Consider the following 17,327-nt stretch of genomic DNA (forward strand, 5'->3'; position numbering starts at 1 on the left):
AGCCAGAAATTGAGAGGAAGGAGAGAGATACCTGCAGCCCTGTTTTATCACTTGTGAAGCTTGCCCCCTGCAGGTGGGGACTGGGGTCTTGAACCTGGGTCTTTGTGCACTGTAACATGTGCACTCAACCAGGTGCACCACCACCTTTTTATAATAAATAAAAATTTATTCCTCTGTCTCTCACTTTCTTTTTTAAAAAAATGTTTTATTTATTCCCTTTTGTTGCCCTTGTTGTTTTATTGTTGTAGTTATTATTGTTATTGTTGTTGATGTTGTCATTATTGGATAGGACAGAGAGAAATGGAGAGAGGAGGGGAAGACAGAGAGGGGAAGAGAAAGACAGACACCTGCAGACCTGTTTCACCGCTTGTGAAGCAACTCCCCTGCAGGTGGTGAGCCAGGGGCTCGAACCGGGATCCTTAATGCAGGTCCATGCACTTAACCCGATGCGCTACCACCCGACTCCCGTCTCTCACTTTCTATGGGGACAGAAAGAGTCTGCCAGGAGTGGTGGAATCATGCAGGCACAAAGTCCCAGCAGCAAAAGTAAATGAACCCACAGAGGCTGAAGTGAACCGGCCAGGGGTCACGGAAGGGCAGAAGGCGCCAGAGCAGCCCACCTGAGCACATCGCCCCCTCCTAGGCCCCAAAGCACGCCTCTTCTGGGAAGGGACTTGCCCTCCTCTCTGCACCTCTGGGACACCCAGCAGAGCGGACACCACAGGGGGACGGTTCTTGGAGGGCAGAGGACTCACCTCTCTTAGACCATCTACAAGCAAACAGAGCAGCTGAACAAAGCCAGTGGGGATGCTGTCACAGGCTGCACTGCCTGGCCTTCCAGAAGTCCTTTTTTATTTTTAAAGCTGATAAATAAGAATGAAAGCCCACCTGCAGGGGAAAAGCTTACAAGTGGTGAAGCAGGGCTACAGGTGTCTCTCTGTCTCTCTCCTCTATCTCTCCTCTCAATTTCTCTCCACTTCTACCCAATAATAAACAAATAAGTATTTCTTAAAATAAGACTAACTAAAAAAATGAATGAGGAGGTTGGGCAGTGGTGCACCCAGTTAAGTGCACATAGTAAGTACTAAGAGCAAGGACCTGCACAAGGATCTGGGTTCGAGCCCCTGGCTCTCCACCTGTAGGAGGGTCTGCATGTGTCTATCCTTCTCTCCCCTCTTTTAAAAAATATTTATTTATTTCCTTTTGTTGCCCTTGTTGTTTTATTGTTGTAGTTATTATTGTTGTTGTTGATGCCATCGTTGTTGGATAGGACAGAGAGAAATGGAGAGAGGAGGGGAAGACAGAGGGGAGAGAAAGACAGACACCTGCAGACCTGCTTCACCGCCTGTGAAGCGACTCCCCTGCAGGTGGGGAGCCGGGGGCTCCAACCAGGATCCTTACGCCGGTCCCTGCGCTTTGCGCCACGTGCGCTTAACCCACTGCGTTACCACCGGACTCCCCTCTCTCCCCCTTTCTATCTCTCCCTCCTCTCTCAATTTTTCTGTGTCCTATCTAAATAAATAGAGACAAAGGGGGGAGCCAGTGCAGTAGCACAGCTGGTTAAGTGCACACAGTGCAATGCACAAGGTCCGGCGTAAGAATCTGGGTTCGAGCCACCGGCTCCCCACCTGCGGGTGAAGCAGCTCTGCAGGTGTCTATTGTTCTCTCCCTCTCCTCTCAGTTTCTCTGTGTCCTATACAACAACAGCAATGGCAACAAAATGAGAACATGGCCTCCGGGAGCAGTGGATTCTAAGTGCAGGCACTGAGCCCCAGCCATAACCCTGAAGGCAGAAAAAAAAAAAAAAAAGGAGCTGCCAGGAGAGGTGGATTCATAGTGCAGAAATGAGCCCCGGAGATAACCCTAGAGGCAAAAACAAACAAACAAACAAACAAACAAAAGCAAACAGCAGTGGTGGTGAGGAATCGGGGTGACGGGGTGTGAGGGCCTCGAGGGGCTCAGAGTTCGGTCCCACCGCCAGAGACAGCAGACACTTCTTTCTCCCAGTCCCAGAGGTCACAAGTCCTGGATCAAGGTGTCCATTGGGCCAGCCCCCACCGGCGGCCCTTCCTGTCTGAGTACCCATTTCTAGCTTTGTGCTTACACGGCGGGCGTGAGCGCTACTGCCCTGGGGATTTGCTTAGAAGGTGCTGACCCGCCACGAGGACTCTGCCTGGATGGCCTCACCATTTCCCTCCTAGTCCTGTCTCTTTGGGTATCTCCTTCTGCATCACTGAGCAGGGCAGACAGCACAGTGGTTCTACAAAAGACTCTCCTTGCTGAGGCTCTGAGGTCCCAGGTTCAATCCCCAGCACCAGCATCAGCCAGAGCTGAGCAGGGCTCTACTAAAAGAAAAAAAAAAAAGTGGCTGGAGAAGTGGCTTAAACAGAAGAGAGTTGGGCTTGAATGCTTGAGGTTGCTGGTTCAATCCCCAGCACCACATCAACCAGAGTGAGACTCTTCTGGCTTTTTCCTCTCTGTGTGTGTCTCATGTGGAACTCTTGTTTATATGTAATCCGTGACATAAATATTAAAAAAATACTCAGGTCTAAGCAGCAGTGTCTTACAGCAAAAATCACCCTGAACCACGGGGAGGTGGGGGACAGGGGGAATGAGCAGCCCAGAGCACCCCGAGGTGAGGAGACCAACACTGGGAAAGTGAAAAGGCTTATTCCTGGTGACACAGATGACAGCTGGCTACAGAGTGCAGCCTTCAGCCTTCAGCCCCACAGTGATTCCTACAGTGAGGGAGCCTGTCTGGTGCCTGCTCGCGCCCCTGGGGACTCGTTAGCAAAATGAGAACAGACGGCCAAGGAGACCAGGCAGGACGATCAGCCGGGTGACCAGGCTGGGAGCAGAGTCGCCAGCCTTTCCGGTGTCAGCAGGTAGTGAGAGGGGCTGCCCCATCTCTGGGCAAAGCCTTCTTCTATGTCTGCTCACTCGCTCCAAAGGATAACTTTCTTTTTTAAAAAAAGATTTTTATTTATTAATTATTGGATAGAAACAGAGAGAAATTGAGAGGGGAGAGGGAGGGAGAGAGACACCTGCAGCCCTGCTTCACCACTCATGGAGCTTTCCCCCTGCAGCTGGGGACCACGGGCTTGGACCTGGGTCCCTGTGCACTGTGATGAGAGCACTTAACAGGTGCACCACGGCCTGGCCCAAGTTTTTAGTTTCCTAAAGATTTATTTACCGGGGGTGGGTGGGGGTGGGGGGAGGGTTGCTGTGGAACAGGTGGTGCTGGATTTAAACTCGGGACCTTATGCTCTTAGATCCAGTTCTTTAGGTCCTGAGCCCTCTCTGAGCTATTAAAATATTAGAAGAAAAAAGAAAGGAGAAAAAAAAGAAAGGAAAACAAAGCCTTTTGTCTAGGGAAAGTAAAGATGGATGAAGTTGGCATGAGATGTCTACTATGAGTCCCCAGGGCACCCCTAAATCCTCCGGCCAGCCCCCCGCTCTCCTGAGATGACACAGGGCCACTTCCCCCAGCCTGAATTCCTCCTGGAGCCAGCCTCCACCCAAGCAGAGGAGAGACAGCTAGGATTTAATTTGTTTAGAAAAGTAATCACAAAGAATTCATTAAGGAGCAAGGGAGCTGAGAAGCACAAGAAGTTCCAACAGACCCCTTCTAAGGCTATAAAGACGGCAGCGCTTGGATCTATGTGAGGAAATTAAGTTCTGCAATCTGATTGAGAAGAAGGAAATAAAGGGAGGATTTTTGAAGGTTTCTTTATTTTTTTTTGTAGTCAGGGTTATCATTAGAGCTTGGTGGGTGCCCGGTGAATCCACTGTTCCCTATGCCATTTCCCCCCTTTTTAAAAATCACGAATGAGTGGAGGGAGATAGCATACTTATGCAAAGAGCCTCTCCTGCCTGAGGCTCCAAAGTCCTGGGTTCAATCCTCAGCACCACCATCAGCCAGAGCTGAGCAGTGCTCTGGTTAAAAATAATAATACAGTGGCCTGGGAGGTGGCACAGTGGATAAAGTGTTGGACTCTCAAGTCTGAGGTCCTGAGTTTGATCCCTTGGCTGCACATGCACCAGAGTGATGTCTGGTTCTTTCTCTCCTACCTTTCTCGCAAATAAATAAATAAATCTTTAAAATCCCCATGTAGGGGACCAGGGGCTCGAACACGGTTCCCCGTGTGCTCACCTGGGTGTGCCGTCACCTGGCCCCATTTTGGCGTGTTTTGTTTTGTGCTGAGAGCTAGAGAAACTACTGGAAGCACCCCACCCTTAGGCCACAGGCACTCTCAAAACCAAGTGCTCCCCACAATGTCATCTTTGTCTCCCCCAAGTCCCTCATCTTGCCACACTAAGGATGAGAATGATGCGGACGGCCCAGTCCTCAGTCTTCTCTAAATGCAGCTTAATAATCTGCTGTCCAGGATGATACCCGTCTCAGGTGTCCACATAATAACTCTTGCCACAGATGTACCCCATCTTTACCTCTCTCCAGCTGTGCTAGGGCATAGGCTCCAGCGTCTCACCATCACACCTCTGGTCTGGGGATGCTCGCCCACCCACCCCCTGGCAAGACCCACACCAACCGCTGGGTTTCTGCTTTTAGTGTGGATGGGTTCCCCTGCCTTGGCTCTGCATTTCTCAGTTAACATTATTCCCTCAGCCTCCATCCATGCTGTTGCAAACAGCAAGATTTCACTTTTTTTTTTTTTAATGCCTACAGGGTTATTACTGGGGCTCGGTGCCAGCACCACGAATCCACTGCTCCTGTCAGCCATTTTTTCCATTTTATTGGATAGGACAGACAGAAATTGAGAGGGGAGGGGAAGACAGGGAGAGGGAGAAAGAGAGAGAGACCTGCAGACCCGCTCTGCTGCTTGTGAAGCTTCCCCTGCTGGTGGGAGGCTGGGGGCTTGGACCTGGGTCCTTGTGCTTCGCACCACGTGCGCTTAAACGGGTGTATCGCCGCCTGCCCCCCAGGTCATTTCTCCATCTCAGTGAGCCCAGTTAGCGTTGTTCCCTCCATACTCTTGCAAATGGCAAGATTTCACTTTTTAATGGCCAGTACTGGAGTACTCAGCCTGTCTGTGTGTGTACAGGCTGGACCTTTCTTAAACTATTCATGGACCACTGGGTACTTTGCTGTCCTGTTTTGGTAACTGAGCAGCTGTGAAACACCGGAAGCAGGGCCAGGTGCCACTCTGCACGGGTGTCTCGTTCTCTTCAGACGCCCAGACGAAGACCTGCCGACTGGCGGCAGCCCCGGGCTCATCTCTGAGGGAAGCCCCACGTCTTCACAGCAGCAGTGTCAGCACCTGTTTCTACCCAGTTCACGAGGGCTCCCCTTCACCCATGCCCTTGCCCATGTCTCCTATTCCTGGTCTCTTTTTCTTTCCTTCCTCCCTCCCTTCCTCCCTTCCTTTCTTTTTGTGCCTCCAGGGTTACTAAGCTGGGGCTCGGTGCCAAATCCACAGTGCCCAGTGGCCACTTTTTCCATTTTATTGCATAGGACAGAGAGAAATTGAGAGGGGAGGGGAGAGAGAGAGGGAGAAACAGACACCTGCAGACCTGCTTCACCACTTGAGAAGCTTGCCCCCTGCAGGTGGGGAGCCGGGGGCTCAAACCTGGTTCCTCCTGCAGGTCCTTGAGCTTAGTACTATGTGCACATGTGCACTTAACTGGGTGCACCACCACCTGGTCCCCTCATTCATTTTGTGTGTGCGTCCTTCTGCTTAGCTTAGTACTTAGTATTATGTGCACTCTGCCCCCCCCCCATCTCTTACAATCACAGCCATGCTGACAGCTGCGAGGTAGAGGCTGCTGTGGCCTGATCTGCGTTTTCCTGAGGACAGAAGCAGCGTCTGCTGTCTCTTGGCCCCCTGCCGCATCTGTGGAGAGCTGTCTATTCAGAGCCACTGTCCGGGTTTTTAATCAGAGCTCTTCACTGCGGCCGAGGTGCACGAACCCCTTGCCAGATGTCTGATGTGCGGCATCTTGGTGGAGGCGTCCCTCCCTGAAAGAAGCCCGACCACTGTGGCACGGCCCCACCTGTGTATTTCTGCTGCCGGTGCCCTTGCCCTTGCAGTCGGGCCGGGGGGAGGAAGAAGAGATTCCTCGGGCGGGGCGCTGGTGGGGCTGCCGCCTGTGCTTCCCCCGGCCGTCACGGTATCAGGCCTCAGTCTCAGGGTTATGGCTGGGGCTCGGTCTACAAATCCACTGCTCCTGGCGGCCATGTGTTTTATTTTATTGACTAGGACAGACAGAGACTGAGAGGGGTGGGGGAGAGAGAGGGAGAGAGAGAAGGAGAGACACCTGCACACTTGCTTTGCCGCTTGTGAAGCTTCCTCCCGCCCCCCGCAGGTGGGGAGCCGGGGCTTGAACTGGGATCCTAGCTAGAGCTTCGTGCTATGTGTGCGTAACTGGCGCACCACTGCCCAACCCCCACAGCTAAGTCTTTATTACTGGGCTGTTTCCCCTCATGTTTAAGTCTTTTTCTTTAATCTTTTTATTTCTTATTGGATAGAGACAGAGAGAAGTTGAGAGGGGAGGAGGAGACAGACAGGGAGAGAGGCAGAGACACCTGCAGACTTGCTTTACAGCTTGTGAAGCTTCCCTTCCCCCTACCCCTGCAGGTTGGGGTAAAGGGCTTGAACCCGGGTCCTTGCACACTGTGAGCACTTAACCAGGTGCGCCACCGCCTGGGCCCCTCACGTTTAAGATTTTACGCTATTTGGATCAACGCTGGAGCAGTGTGTAAACTGTCCAATCTCATCATGGTGCTGGCCACCGGCTCCCCACCTGCAGGGGGGGTCATTTCACAAGCGGTGAAGTAGGCCTGCAAGTGTCTCTCTTTCTCTCTTTGTCTATCTCCCCCTCCTCTCCTAACTGCTCTCTGTCATATCCAGTAAAGTGGAAAAAATGGCAATAGGAGCAGTGAATTTGTAGTGTCAGCACTGAGCCCCAGCAATAACCCTGGAAGAAAAAAAAAAAAAAGAGGGCGAGACAGAGAGGCACCTGCAGCCCTACTCTACCACTCATGAAGCTGCCTCCCTGCAGGTGAGGGCCAGGGGCTTGAACCCGGGTCCTTGCACATTGTGACGTAAGTGTTTAACCAAGTGCGCCCCTGCCTGGTCCTGACATTTTTTCCCTATGTTTTTCTAGGCAAAAACTTGTCGTGACTTTCCCAACAACACAACAGTTTTAGATGGGAAATGGAGGGGCCTCCAGCCCGTGCTCCCATCTGGAGAGGGCTCTGGATACTTGGGGTCTTTCCTGACCCAGTACAGACCTGGGGATGGCTGGTCTACCTGTGCAGAGCGTCTGTGGGCCTCTAACTGCTGCGGCTGCGTGGACACTCGTCCTGGTGCTGCGTCTCACAGTCCACAGACTCCAAAGCGAACCCCTCTTCTCAGCAGTGCAGCTCCCTGCCCCCATTGCCCCCTCGCTGTAGAAGACAACCCAGTGTCCCCCGGAAGCTCAGGCTGCAACCTCAGAATCCCAGCGACTATGCCCTCACCCCTGCCCCCACAACTCGGCCACTTGTCCCTGGGGGCCGGCTGTTTTTGTGACCTTCTGACCCATCACATACTCTGCCAAGGCGGGGGCTAAGTCTGGAAGGACCAGTCAGGCAGTCCGGGAATCTGCACCCCAGGAGCTCCCTGCGGCCCTCAGCCACAAGAGACACTCTGAGGACACACAGGTCCCACACCCCTCCCTGCACACCCCTGCAACTCCTGCACACCACTGCACACCCTTCCACACTCCTGTAAACCCCTCCACACCCCTGCACCCACCTCCATACCCCTACACACCACTGTACACCCCTCCATGCCCCTGCACACCCCTCCATACCCCTGCAGATGCCTTCATACCCCGTACACCCCTCCACACCCCTGCACACCACTCCACATACCTCCACATCACTGCACACCTCTCCACACCCCCTCAACTCCCCTGCACACCCGTGCATACCTCTCCATTCCCCTCCACACCTCATTTGTGCACACCCCTGCACACCTCTCCAGTGCCTTCACAGGCACACACACACACACACACACACACACACACACACACACACGTGCAGAGGTAGACCAGTAAGCACAGATCACCCCCCTCTTGCCTGAAAGGAGTGGGGTGCCAAGAAAGGAGGGGTGCTTTTTGAGTTCAGCTGACTGGGTGGTGCCTGGTACTGAACAGGTGCTGACAGCTGCGGAAGGAAGGGATCGGACACCCCAATCACGTGCACCTGGCTCTGAGCTCCAGGAGGTTCAGAAGAACCCAGAGCCGCCAGCCCTGCCCCCCAGCTAGCTTCCCTTGTGGCCTGCCCATGAGAAGGTGATGAGGTTCAGATCTTGCCAATGTCACGTTGACTTCTTCACTTCAGATTTGGGGGAAACCAAACACTCACGTGTCAAAGGCAGTGAACTCCAAGGTCAGGCGGGCCGGCAGCCCGGCAGAGTCACCTGAGCAGAAGCAGGAAAAGATTCTTTCAGTAAAGTCTCTCAGCACTATGGCACCAGGCTCTGTGCCGAGTGCCAAGTCCTGGGCATCTCGGCTGAGTCGGGACTTGGCAAACAGAACCGGGCTTTTGTGAATTCAAGGAACTGGCCAGGAATACAAAACAGACTCACTGGGAACAACTATTCCCAGCCACACGCGGTAATCAGCGTCCATTCTCTGCGACGATGGCTTGGGCTTCATGATGCCCTTCTCTTTCCAGCTGGCAGAGACAGAAAGTGCAGCTGCATGTGGGCCAGGGAGGGGGGCAGAGAGCGGGCAGAGCAGGGGGGACACCAGGCGGGGGGGCAGAGAAGGCAGAGCAGGGAGGAAGGACACCAGGCCAGGGTGGGGGCAGAGAGAGGGCAGAGCAGGAGGGACACCAGGCTGGGGTGGGGGGCAGAGAGAGGGCAGAGCAGGAGGGACACCAGGCGGGGGGGGGGGGGCAGAGAGAGGGCAGAGCAGGGGGGATACCAGGCTGGGGGGGGCAGAGAAAGGGCAGAGCAGGGGGGATACCAGGCTGGGGGGGCAGAGAGAAGGCAGAACAGGAGGGACACCAGGCTGGGGGGGGACAGAGAGCGGGCAGAGCAGGAGGGACACCAGGCTGGGGTGGGGGCAGAGAGAAGGCAGAGCAGGAGGGACACCAGGCTGGGGTGGGGGCAGGGAGAGGGCAGAGCAGGAGGGACACCAGGCTGGGGTGGGGGACAGAGAGCGGGCAGAGCAGGGGGGACACCAGGCTGGAGGGGACAGAGAGAGGGCAGAGCAGGGGGGACACCAGGCTGGGGTGGGGGCAGAGAGCGGGCCAAGGGGAGCAGGGGACACGGCTCAGTCAGCACCCGCCACCGGCCTACCGTTGTAGTAATAGCCCTTGATGTCCCTGGGGGCTTCGTCCAGCCGGTATTCATTCAGCTTCTTCTGGGTCAGCTCGTGCCAGAAGCCGACGTCCAGGGCGCTGCTGAAAGGGGCGAACTGCAGCTTGGAGAGGCCAGGGTCCCCCTGGGCCGCTGCCATGGCCAGCTGCCTCCTGAGGAGAGCACAGGGTGTGAGCGGGAGGGGCCCAGTCTCAGCAGGGGTGCCTAGTGGTGTTCTGGGGGGCCTGAGGTCACACTGGCCCCCGGGGACCTAGGGCTTGGCTCCCTGGGCCTGCCACCCTCAGGCGGGACCCCTGCCTCTCTTCCTCTCTGCACAGCTGGAGTCCCAGCAGCTCCTGCCCCTCTGCGGCCTCCAGGACTTCACAGGGGCCAAGCCCAGGGGGCGGGTAGAGCAGGTGTTTCATCATGTGTGAGGCTCTGGGTTCGAGCCTCAGCCATGTGTGGGACACTGTGGCACTCCATGGATGTGAGTAGTGCTGAGGTTAGTCAGTCAGTCTTTGAATAAAATAGCAAGCTAAAAAGCAGAGGACCCAAGGCTCCAAGCTGCTCTGCACACAGCACAGGCTCCCAGGGAGGAGGGAGGGGCCGCGGGGTGGCTCACCAGGTAGGGCGCACACAGCGCCAGGCCCAGACCAGGCTTCAAGCCGCCCCGCTCCCACACGGAGGGATGAAAAACCTCACAGGTGGGGGAAGCCCTGCAGGTGTGTCTCCTCTCTTGTCTCTCTCACCCTCTTCCTCTCCCTCCTCGTCTGTCACCCTCCACCACTAAGAAAGGAAGAGAAGCCCAGCCTCCAGAAACAGTGGCAGTGAGCAGACCCCAGCCCCAGCAGTGAAGCCAGTGGCCAAGGAGACAAGAGCTTTGAGTGTGTGTGTGTGTGAGGGGGGGTAGAGGGGACCTTCCCTCTGATCTATACATATACATATGCATATACATATATCCTCCAGGGTTATTGCTGGGGCTCAGTACCTGTACTACGAATCCACTCCTGGAGTGCTATTTTTTTAAAATTTATTTTAGCTCCTGGAGGCTATTTTTTTCCCTTTTGTTGCCCTTGTTTTATCGTTGTTGTGGTTATTATTGCTGTCATTGTTTTTGGATAGAAGAGAGGAGGGGAAGACAGAGACGGGGAGAGAAAGATAGAACCTGCAGACTTGCTTCACTGCCTGTGAATTGACCCCCTGCAGGTGGGGAACGAGGGGCTTGAAACAGGATCCTTCTGCCGGTCCTTGTGCTTCTTGCCACGTCGCTTAACCTGCTACGCTACTGTCAAGGCCCCCTCTGATTTTTTTCTAAACCAAGATTTATTTATTTCATCTCACTAATTGTTTTCAGACAGAGACAGAGGTAGAGGCGAGAGTGAAAGCCCACAGCCCGAAGCTTCTCTCCATGTCGTGGGGCCGGACTTGAAACCGGGTTGTGCACATGGCAAAGCCATGCACTGTTCAAGTGAGCTGTGTCCCTGGCCCCCTCTACTCTCTTCAATGCCTGCAAGCTTAGGTTTTCCCCTGCTGTCTCCACAAAGGGCACCTGCCACTCTCATCACAGGGGAAAGGGGGACCCCCCCCCCCAGCCCTGTGACCCTTGGCGAGCAGCAACATACAGGCCCCAGGAACCAAGAGAGGCTTAACCTGACTGGCGTGACAGTACCATTCAATGGCTTTCATCTCCCAAGTCTGTGAACATCAGAGAATGGGGGGCGGGGGAGAGCAGCAGGTTGGGCAGGGGGACGGGACCCGCTGCTCTGGGACAGCTTTGGCCTGGGCACGGATCTTGGGTGTGGGGTGAGAGGGGCTCAGGGCGAACATAGACAGAAAAGGTTCTAGAAGGCAGGCTGGGAGGAGCCAGGTGGTGGCACACCTGGTTGAACACACACCTTACAATGCACAAGAAGAACCCAGGTTCAAGCCCCTGGTCCCCACCTGCAGGGGAGAAGCTTCACGAGTGGCGAAACAGGGCTGCAGGTGTCTGTCTCTCTCCCTCTCTCCTTCTCCCCTCTCAATTTCTCTCTGTCTCTACCCAATATTAAATAAAACAGAAGGCAGGCTGGGGGTTCTGGAGGTGTGTCAGCCGTGCCATGGGGCAGGATGGTGGGAGGACTCGAGGGACCCAGAGAGAAAAGCAGCACAGAGCCAGAGGCCATGGGAAGGCCTCAGCCAGATGCAGGGTGGAGCTGGGACTAAACTAGGGTGTTGTGGGGTGGAGGAGCCTGGGCTTGGGGCCTGGAGAAGAAACAAGACCACTGCGTGTCACCAAGCACAAAAGCCAACTCCAAATGGGCCAAGGACTTAGACATTGGACCAGAAGCAACCAAACGCAGAGGAGAAACTGGCACAAAACCCCATAGCGTTTGTGTTGGAAACATCTCTGAAGACATGGGTCTGACGGCAAGGAACCCATAAACACCAGTAAACCAGCGGGCCTCCATCCAACTGGGAAGCTTCTGCACAACAAAAGGAGCCCCCACCCCCACCCCCACCCCCAGACAGATAGGGCACCTCCAGGACTGGGGCGACTGTTCCATGAGCAACACCCAGTCAAGGGCTGATAGCCAGATATACAGAGTTGACAACTGTCTGTAACGAAAGACACACAGTCCCACTGAAAGGACATGAGTATCATCTCGGTGACCCACACCTAGGTGAGAACTGCTGTAAGCTGCTGCTTATCAGATAAGTGCAGAAGCCACCAAGCCACATCTGTGAGGCCACCCTCGAAGTGCGGGCAGGGACGTGGGCAATGGAAGGAAGCCTGTCACACTGCTGCTGAGCAGGCAGACTGACTCAGCCCCGAGGAAGCACCTGCACCCAGCCCTCTCACTCCAAGCACTTTCCGAGACTCCGTATGGACCGGGACACCATGCTGTTGCGGCTTTTACCAGCCAGGCCCCACCAGGACTGGTGACAGAGAAACAGTGTCACAGAGAGCAGCAGCGTGTGGCGGGGGAGGGGTCCGGAGGTGGGTGTGCTGGGTGTGAAGCGTCTTGTGAACACTATGCCCCGGGAACAGTCTTTTCAGCACTCCATCTTCTTGCCCGCGCTGCAGCGCTACATCGTGAGTGCAGCTGGCGTTGTGTATGCAGAATCACGGCGCTCAGACCAAGGTTTCTCTTTTAGTTAAGAGAGAAATCCCGCCCCGGTGACCAGCAGACACCGAGACCACACGTGGCTCAGGTGTGTGGTGCCAAGAAGCAGCAGCGAGTCCAAGAGACGGCGCTGATGCCACACCACCTCGCCCACCGACCCCGGCACCACCTAGGCCCCGGTGACGTGAGCAGCTCAGGAACTCTGGCTGAGAATTAACAGCCTCTTCCTCCCAGAAGGGCCGGCAGACACAAGCCAAGTCACCACAGAGCCTGGGAATCACTGAGAGCCTGGACTGGCCACACAGGCCTAGACTGGCCAGAAGAGTGAGTCCCCACTGAGCAGGAGCTGGAGCACTTCTCTCTCTTTTTTTTTTTTTTTAATAATTTTTTATATTTATTTGTTTTCCCTTTTGTTGCCCTTGTTTTATTGTTGTAGTTATTGTTGTTATTGATGTTGTCATTGTTGGATAGGACAGAGAAAAATGGAAAGAGGAGGGGGAGACGGAGAGTGGGACAGAAAGACAGACACCTACAGACCTGCTTCATCGCCTGTGAAGTGACTTCCCTGCAGGTGGGGAGCCGGGGGCTCGAACCGGAATCCTTATGCCGGTCCTTGCGCTTTGCACCACATGTGCTTAACCCACTGCACTACGGTCCAAGCCACCTGGAACACTTTTCAGATGAGACGGGGCTAGCAAGCTTCCTCAGATCAGGGCCACACAGTGAGCACTGCCATCTCTGAGGCCTCACAGTCTCTGCCACTCTTTCCTCTCCACTGCACAACTCATGAGAGGTGATAAAGTACTCAGCGACGCTAACACCACCTTTCTCAGCACACGGCTGCACAGGAGCAGGTCTGGGTGGGTTCCGCCCTGAACGGTCTCCCACACGCGCCACTCTCTGAAGGGCACAGACAGCATCTAGAGCAGACGCTTCCCAGAGGGCAGGGGAGACCTGCCGGGATGCCCCAAGGAAGCTTGTTCGCTGACCTGCAGACTCCGTGGAGACACACCCCTCTAAGACCTCTAATCAGCCCAGAAATCTTCCCGGGTCATTCAAAGCTCTTCCTCCCTTCATGCCACTTCATCCCGTCTCTTGTGCTCCTGCTGCCAGTGGGCTCTTGGTTCCTCTGTCTGCCTCCATCAGGCTGTCACGGCCATACGTCTGGCTGTCGGCCTGTGTGCTTCACAGAGCCCTGGTCCCCAGCACGGTGGCTCTCAGGTGTCACTAAGATGAATTCTGGAAGCCTTCTGTGACTAGGACTGTGAGCAGGAAGTCTGCAGAGAGGTATACGGAATCGGAAAGCACGCACAGATATCTGCCACAGCCTCAGGTCTCCTGACCCCGTTACAGTGATCTTTTCAGGACCAAGAAAAGGGGCAGAGGGCAAGACAAACACATGTAGCAATCAATTTAAATGAAGCCTTACCCAACCAAATACAAGAGCAGGGGGCCAGGTGAGGGTGCACCTGGTTGAACGCACACGTTACCATATGCAAGGACCCAAGTTCAAGTCCCCACTCCCCACCTGCAGGGGAAAAGCTTCATAAAGTTGGTCTACAGGTGTCTCCGTCTCTCTCCCTCCCCTCTCAATTTCTCTCTGTCCTATCGAGTAAAATGGGGGGGAGTGAAAGTGGTCAGGAATAAATCTGTTGCCCTGAAAATATCACCGTGGTTCATACATGTGAGACACCACACTCACTGAGCCAAAGTATCCCAACCAGCTTCACCACCTTCAATAAAAAGGAGGAAAAGGGACTTGCCAGAAGCAAAACCTGGCAGATGCCATGATGAGCAAGAGACCAGTGTTAAGGGGGCAGTAAAACATTGTGAGCCGTGGGATGGGGCAAAAAAAAGAAACAGCACAAAGGACTTTCAGCCGGCACGACGGTCTGAGCAGAAGGGAAAAAAGTAGACACAAACTAGACGCCTCTCCACAAAATGGCAGGCGCTGGCCTAGAACCTGCAATGCTGTCCCTCAGCCCAGAGAGTTAGCCCACCAGGTAAGACACCTGCTTTACCAGTGGGAGAACTCGAGTGATGGTGTGGACTCCCACTCAACCTCTCTCTCTGGAAATGGGGTCTAGAGTTAAACAGCACACACAGCACCCAGGGAGCCCCATGGAGGGTGGGCAGGGCTGTGGGGTCTCTCCTGTCTCAGCACCATGCACAGCACCCAGGGAGCCCCATGGAGGGTGGGCAGGGCTGTGGGGGGGGGTCTCTCCTTTTTCAGCACCATGGACAGCACCCAGGGAGCCCCATGGAGAGTGAGCAGGGCTGTGGGGTGTCTCCTCTCTCAGCACCGTGCACAGCACCCAGGGAGCCCCATGGAGGGTGGGCAGGGCTGTGGGGTGTCTCCTCTCTCAGCACCATGCACAGCACTTAAGTCAAAGGCAGGGAAGAGTAAGGGACTGTCTTGAGATTGAAAGAGGAGACAGTGAGTCTGGGTACATGTGGCCCTGGGGTAGTGCTCTCCTACCAAGGAGGCCACTAGGGCTGAGTGGCGTCTAGGGCGTGAAGTGGAAAACCTTTGGCTCACTCCTCAGAGGCTCTGCAAGCTTGCAACGGCTCCCAACAGAAGAGGGTTCCAGCGCCTTTACAGCCCAGCCTGTGCTGCCACTATCACACGAGAAGCGAGAGTGTGGGAGCCACGGATAACTCTGGGGCCCTCGAACTAGGTGGCGCTTACACAGAGACCCAGGAGCTGCGGCCCTGAGGTGGCACAGTGGGTGGAGCATGGAAACTGAAAGTGTGAGGTGCTGAGTTCAGTCCCCAGCAGTGCATATGCCAGAGTGATGCACTGGTGTGTCCTCCCCTACGAATGGACTAACAGAGACGTTTAAAAATTCCACAAGTTACATCCTCACGGTCAGCACACGCGGCTGTATGTTAGTGACACCAAGATGCCAAGACAGGGCAAGACACCCGGCATCTGGTGTACCAGCTCCACAGAGCCGCCCGCGCCCACTCGGCTGCTGACAGTTGACCCCGCCAGCTGAAACGGAACCGCATGGAAAGACATCCACCACTGTCAACAGAGCCAACATGCAGGCCTGTGTCCTGAAACGTCCCGGCAAATGTTCTTATTGAGGACTTGCAAGTCCTTGGGCTCTGCTGCCCGGATAACTAACTGGAGTAGAAGTGCCTCCTGGGGTGCAGAGTCCCTCTGTGGGAGCCGCGGGGACTGGATGCCCCGGCCAATAAGGCAACGTTGTGCTTTTGTACAGGAGGGCGTGAAGTGGACAAGTGACAGCCACGGGTGGAAGACAGACCAGCCTCTAGGCCCGCAGACCTGGGGTCGGGGCAACAATTGGGGAAAATCACCTTGCTCTCGATTTCCCGTGTGCGGCACTGGGTTGTGTCTGTTGCATCAGAAAACCTGCTGGTGGTGCACCTGGCTGGGAGCACATGTCACGATGCGTGAGCACCTGGGGTAGAGCCCCCAGTCCGCACCTGCACGGAGAAGCTTTGCAAGAGGCAAAGCAGGTCTACAGAGTCTGTCTGTCTCCTCCTCCCCTCTTGATTTCTGGCCATCTCTAGCCAATAAATAAATACAGATAATTAAAAAATCTAAGAGAAATAAGAGAACCAAAGCGCCCTTTTGGCACATGCAATGCCTCATGCATGAGAGCCTGGCACTCCACTTACTGGGCCACATCCACGCCAGAGCAGGAGTCAGGTTTTTAATTTTTTTATTTTGACTTTCTGTTTTTTAAATTTTATTTATTTTCCCTTTTGTTGCACTTGTTTTTATTGTTATTGATGTCGTCGTTTTTGGATAGGACAGAGAGAAATGGAGAAAGGAGGGGAAGACAGAGAGGGGGAGAGAAAGACAGACACCTGCAGACCTGCTTCACTGCCGGTGAAGCCACTCTCCTGCAGGTGGGGAGCCGGGGGCTCGAACCGGGATCCTTACGCTGGTCCTTGCACTTTGTGCCACCTGCGCTTAACCTGCTGTGCCACCGCCCAACTCCCTGGAGTCTGTTTTTAATGCTGCCTGGGAATGAATGGAGGACCATGTGTGCACATGCACCACCACCAGACAGCCTCCCTGGGCCAAAACCTTTCATTTTATCGTTACACACCTCAAAAAAGGAAATGGGACATGGAGAAAGGGGAGAGAGCAGAGACCCCCACAGCCCTGCCTCACCCTCCATGGGGCTCCCTGGGTGCTGTGCATGGTGCCAAGAGAGGAGAGACCCCACAGCCCTGCCCACCCTCCATGGGACTCTCCGGCTGCTGGGACTTGAACACAGGGCTCTAGATGCCGTAAGGTAAGCCCTTTACCCACTGACTCATATCCCTGCCCAGTTTATTAAAAACAGTATTTATTGGGAGTCGGGCGGTAGTGCAGTGGGTTAAGCACAGGTGGTGCAAAGCACAAGGACCGGCATAAGGATCCGGGTTCCAGCCCCCGGCTCCCCACCTGCAGGGGAGTCGCTTCACAGGAGGTGAAGCAGGTCTGCAGGTGTCTATCTTTCTCTGCCCCCTCTGTCTTCCCCTCCTCTCTCAATTTCTCTCTGTCCTATCCAATAACAACCACATCAATAACAACAACAATAACCACAACAACAATAAAAAAAAGACAACAAGGGCAACAAAAGGGAAAATAATAAAATTAAAAAAAAAAAAAAAAAAAACAAACAAACAAAAAAAAAAAACAGTATTTATTTTGAGGCAGAGAGAGTGACCAGGGTGCTGGGCCTATGTGGTGTCCCGGCTTGAACCCAGGACTCAGGTTTGCGAAGCACGTGCTCTACGCACGAGCCCCCTCCCTGGCCGAGTGGGCAGGGGGTAAAGGCTCAGGGTGACAGTGAGTGCAGACAGCTGAGCAGCCAGCAGCCCCAAGGAACCAGCTGTGCAGCTGGAGAAGTAGCTTCACTTCCTGCCTGTTTCCCCTATGCAAAGTCAG

The 17,327-nt window shown here is 54.6% G+C and overlaps 1 protein-coding gene across 2 annotated transcripts in view; it reads right to left on the reverse strand.

Annotated features, from left to right (window-relative positions):
* The window catches only part of ATG7 (autophagy related 7), a 133,796-nt gene that overhangs the window by 109,791 nt on the left and 6,678 nt on the right, over window positions 1-17,327 (reverse strand). For both annotated transcript variants that reach the window (XM_060180707.1, XM_016185563.2), the window contains exons 2-3: window positions 9,312-9,484; window positions 8,372-8,426 (exon numbers count right to left, since the gene is read on the reverse strand). In XM_060180707.1, the coding sequence (XP_060036690.1) occupies window positions 8,372-8,426; window positions 9,312-9,471 (215 nt within the window). In that variant the 5' untranslated portion in view covers window positions 9,472-9,484. The remainder of the gene's footprint in view (window positions 1-8,371; window positions 8,427-9,311; window positions 9,485-17,327) is intronic.

This window comes from Erinaceus europaeus, chromosome 21, assembly GCF_950295315.1.
Source record: "Erinaceus europaeus chromosome 21, mEriEur2.1, whole genome shotgun sequence".
Taxonomy (NCBI): Eukaryota; Metazoa; Chordata; class Mammalia; order Eulipotyphla; family Erinaceidae; genus Erinaceus; species Erinaceus europaeus.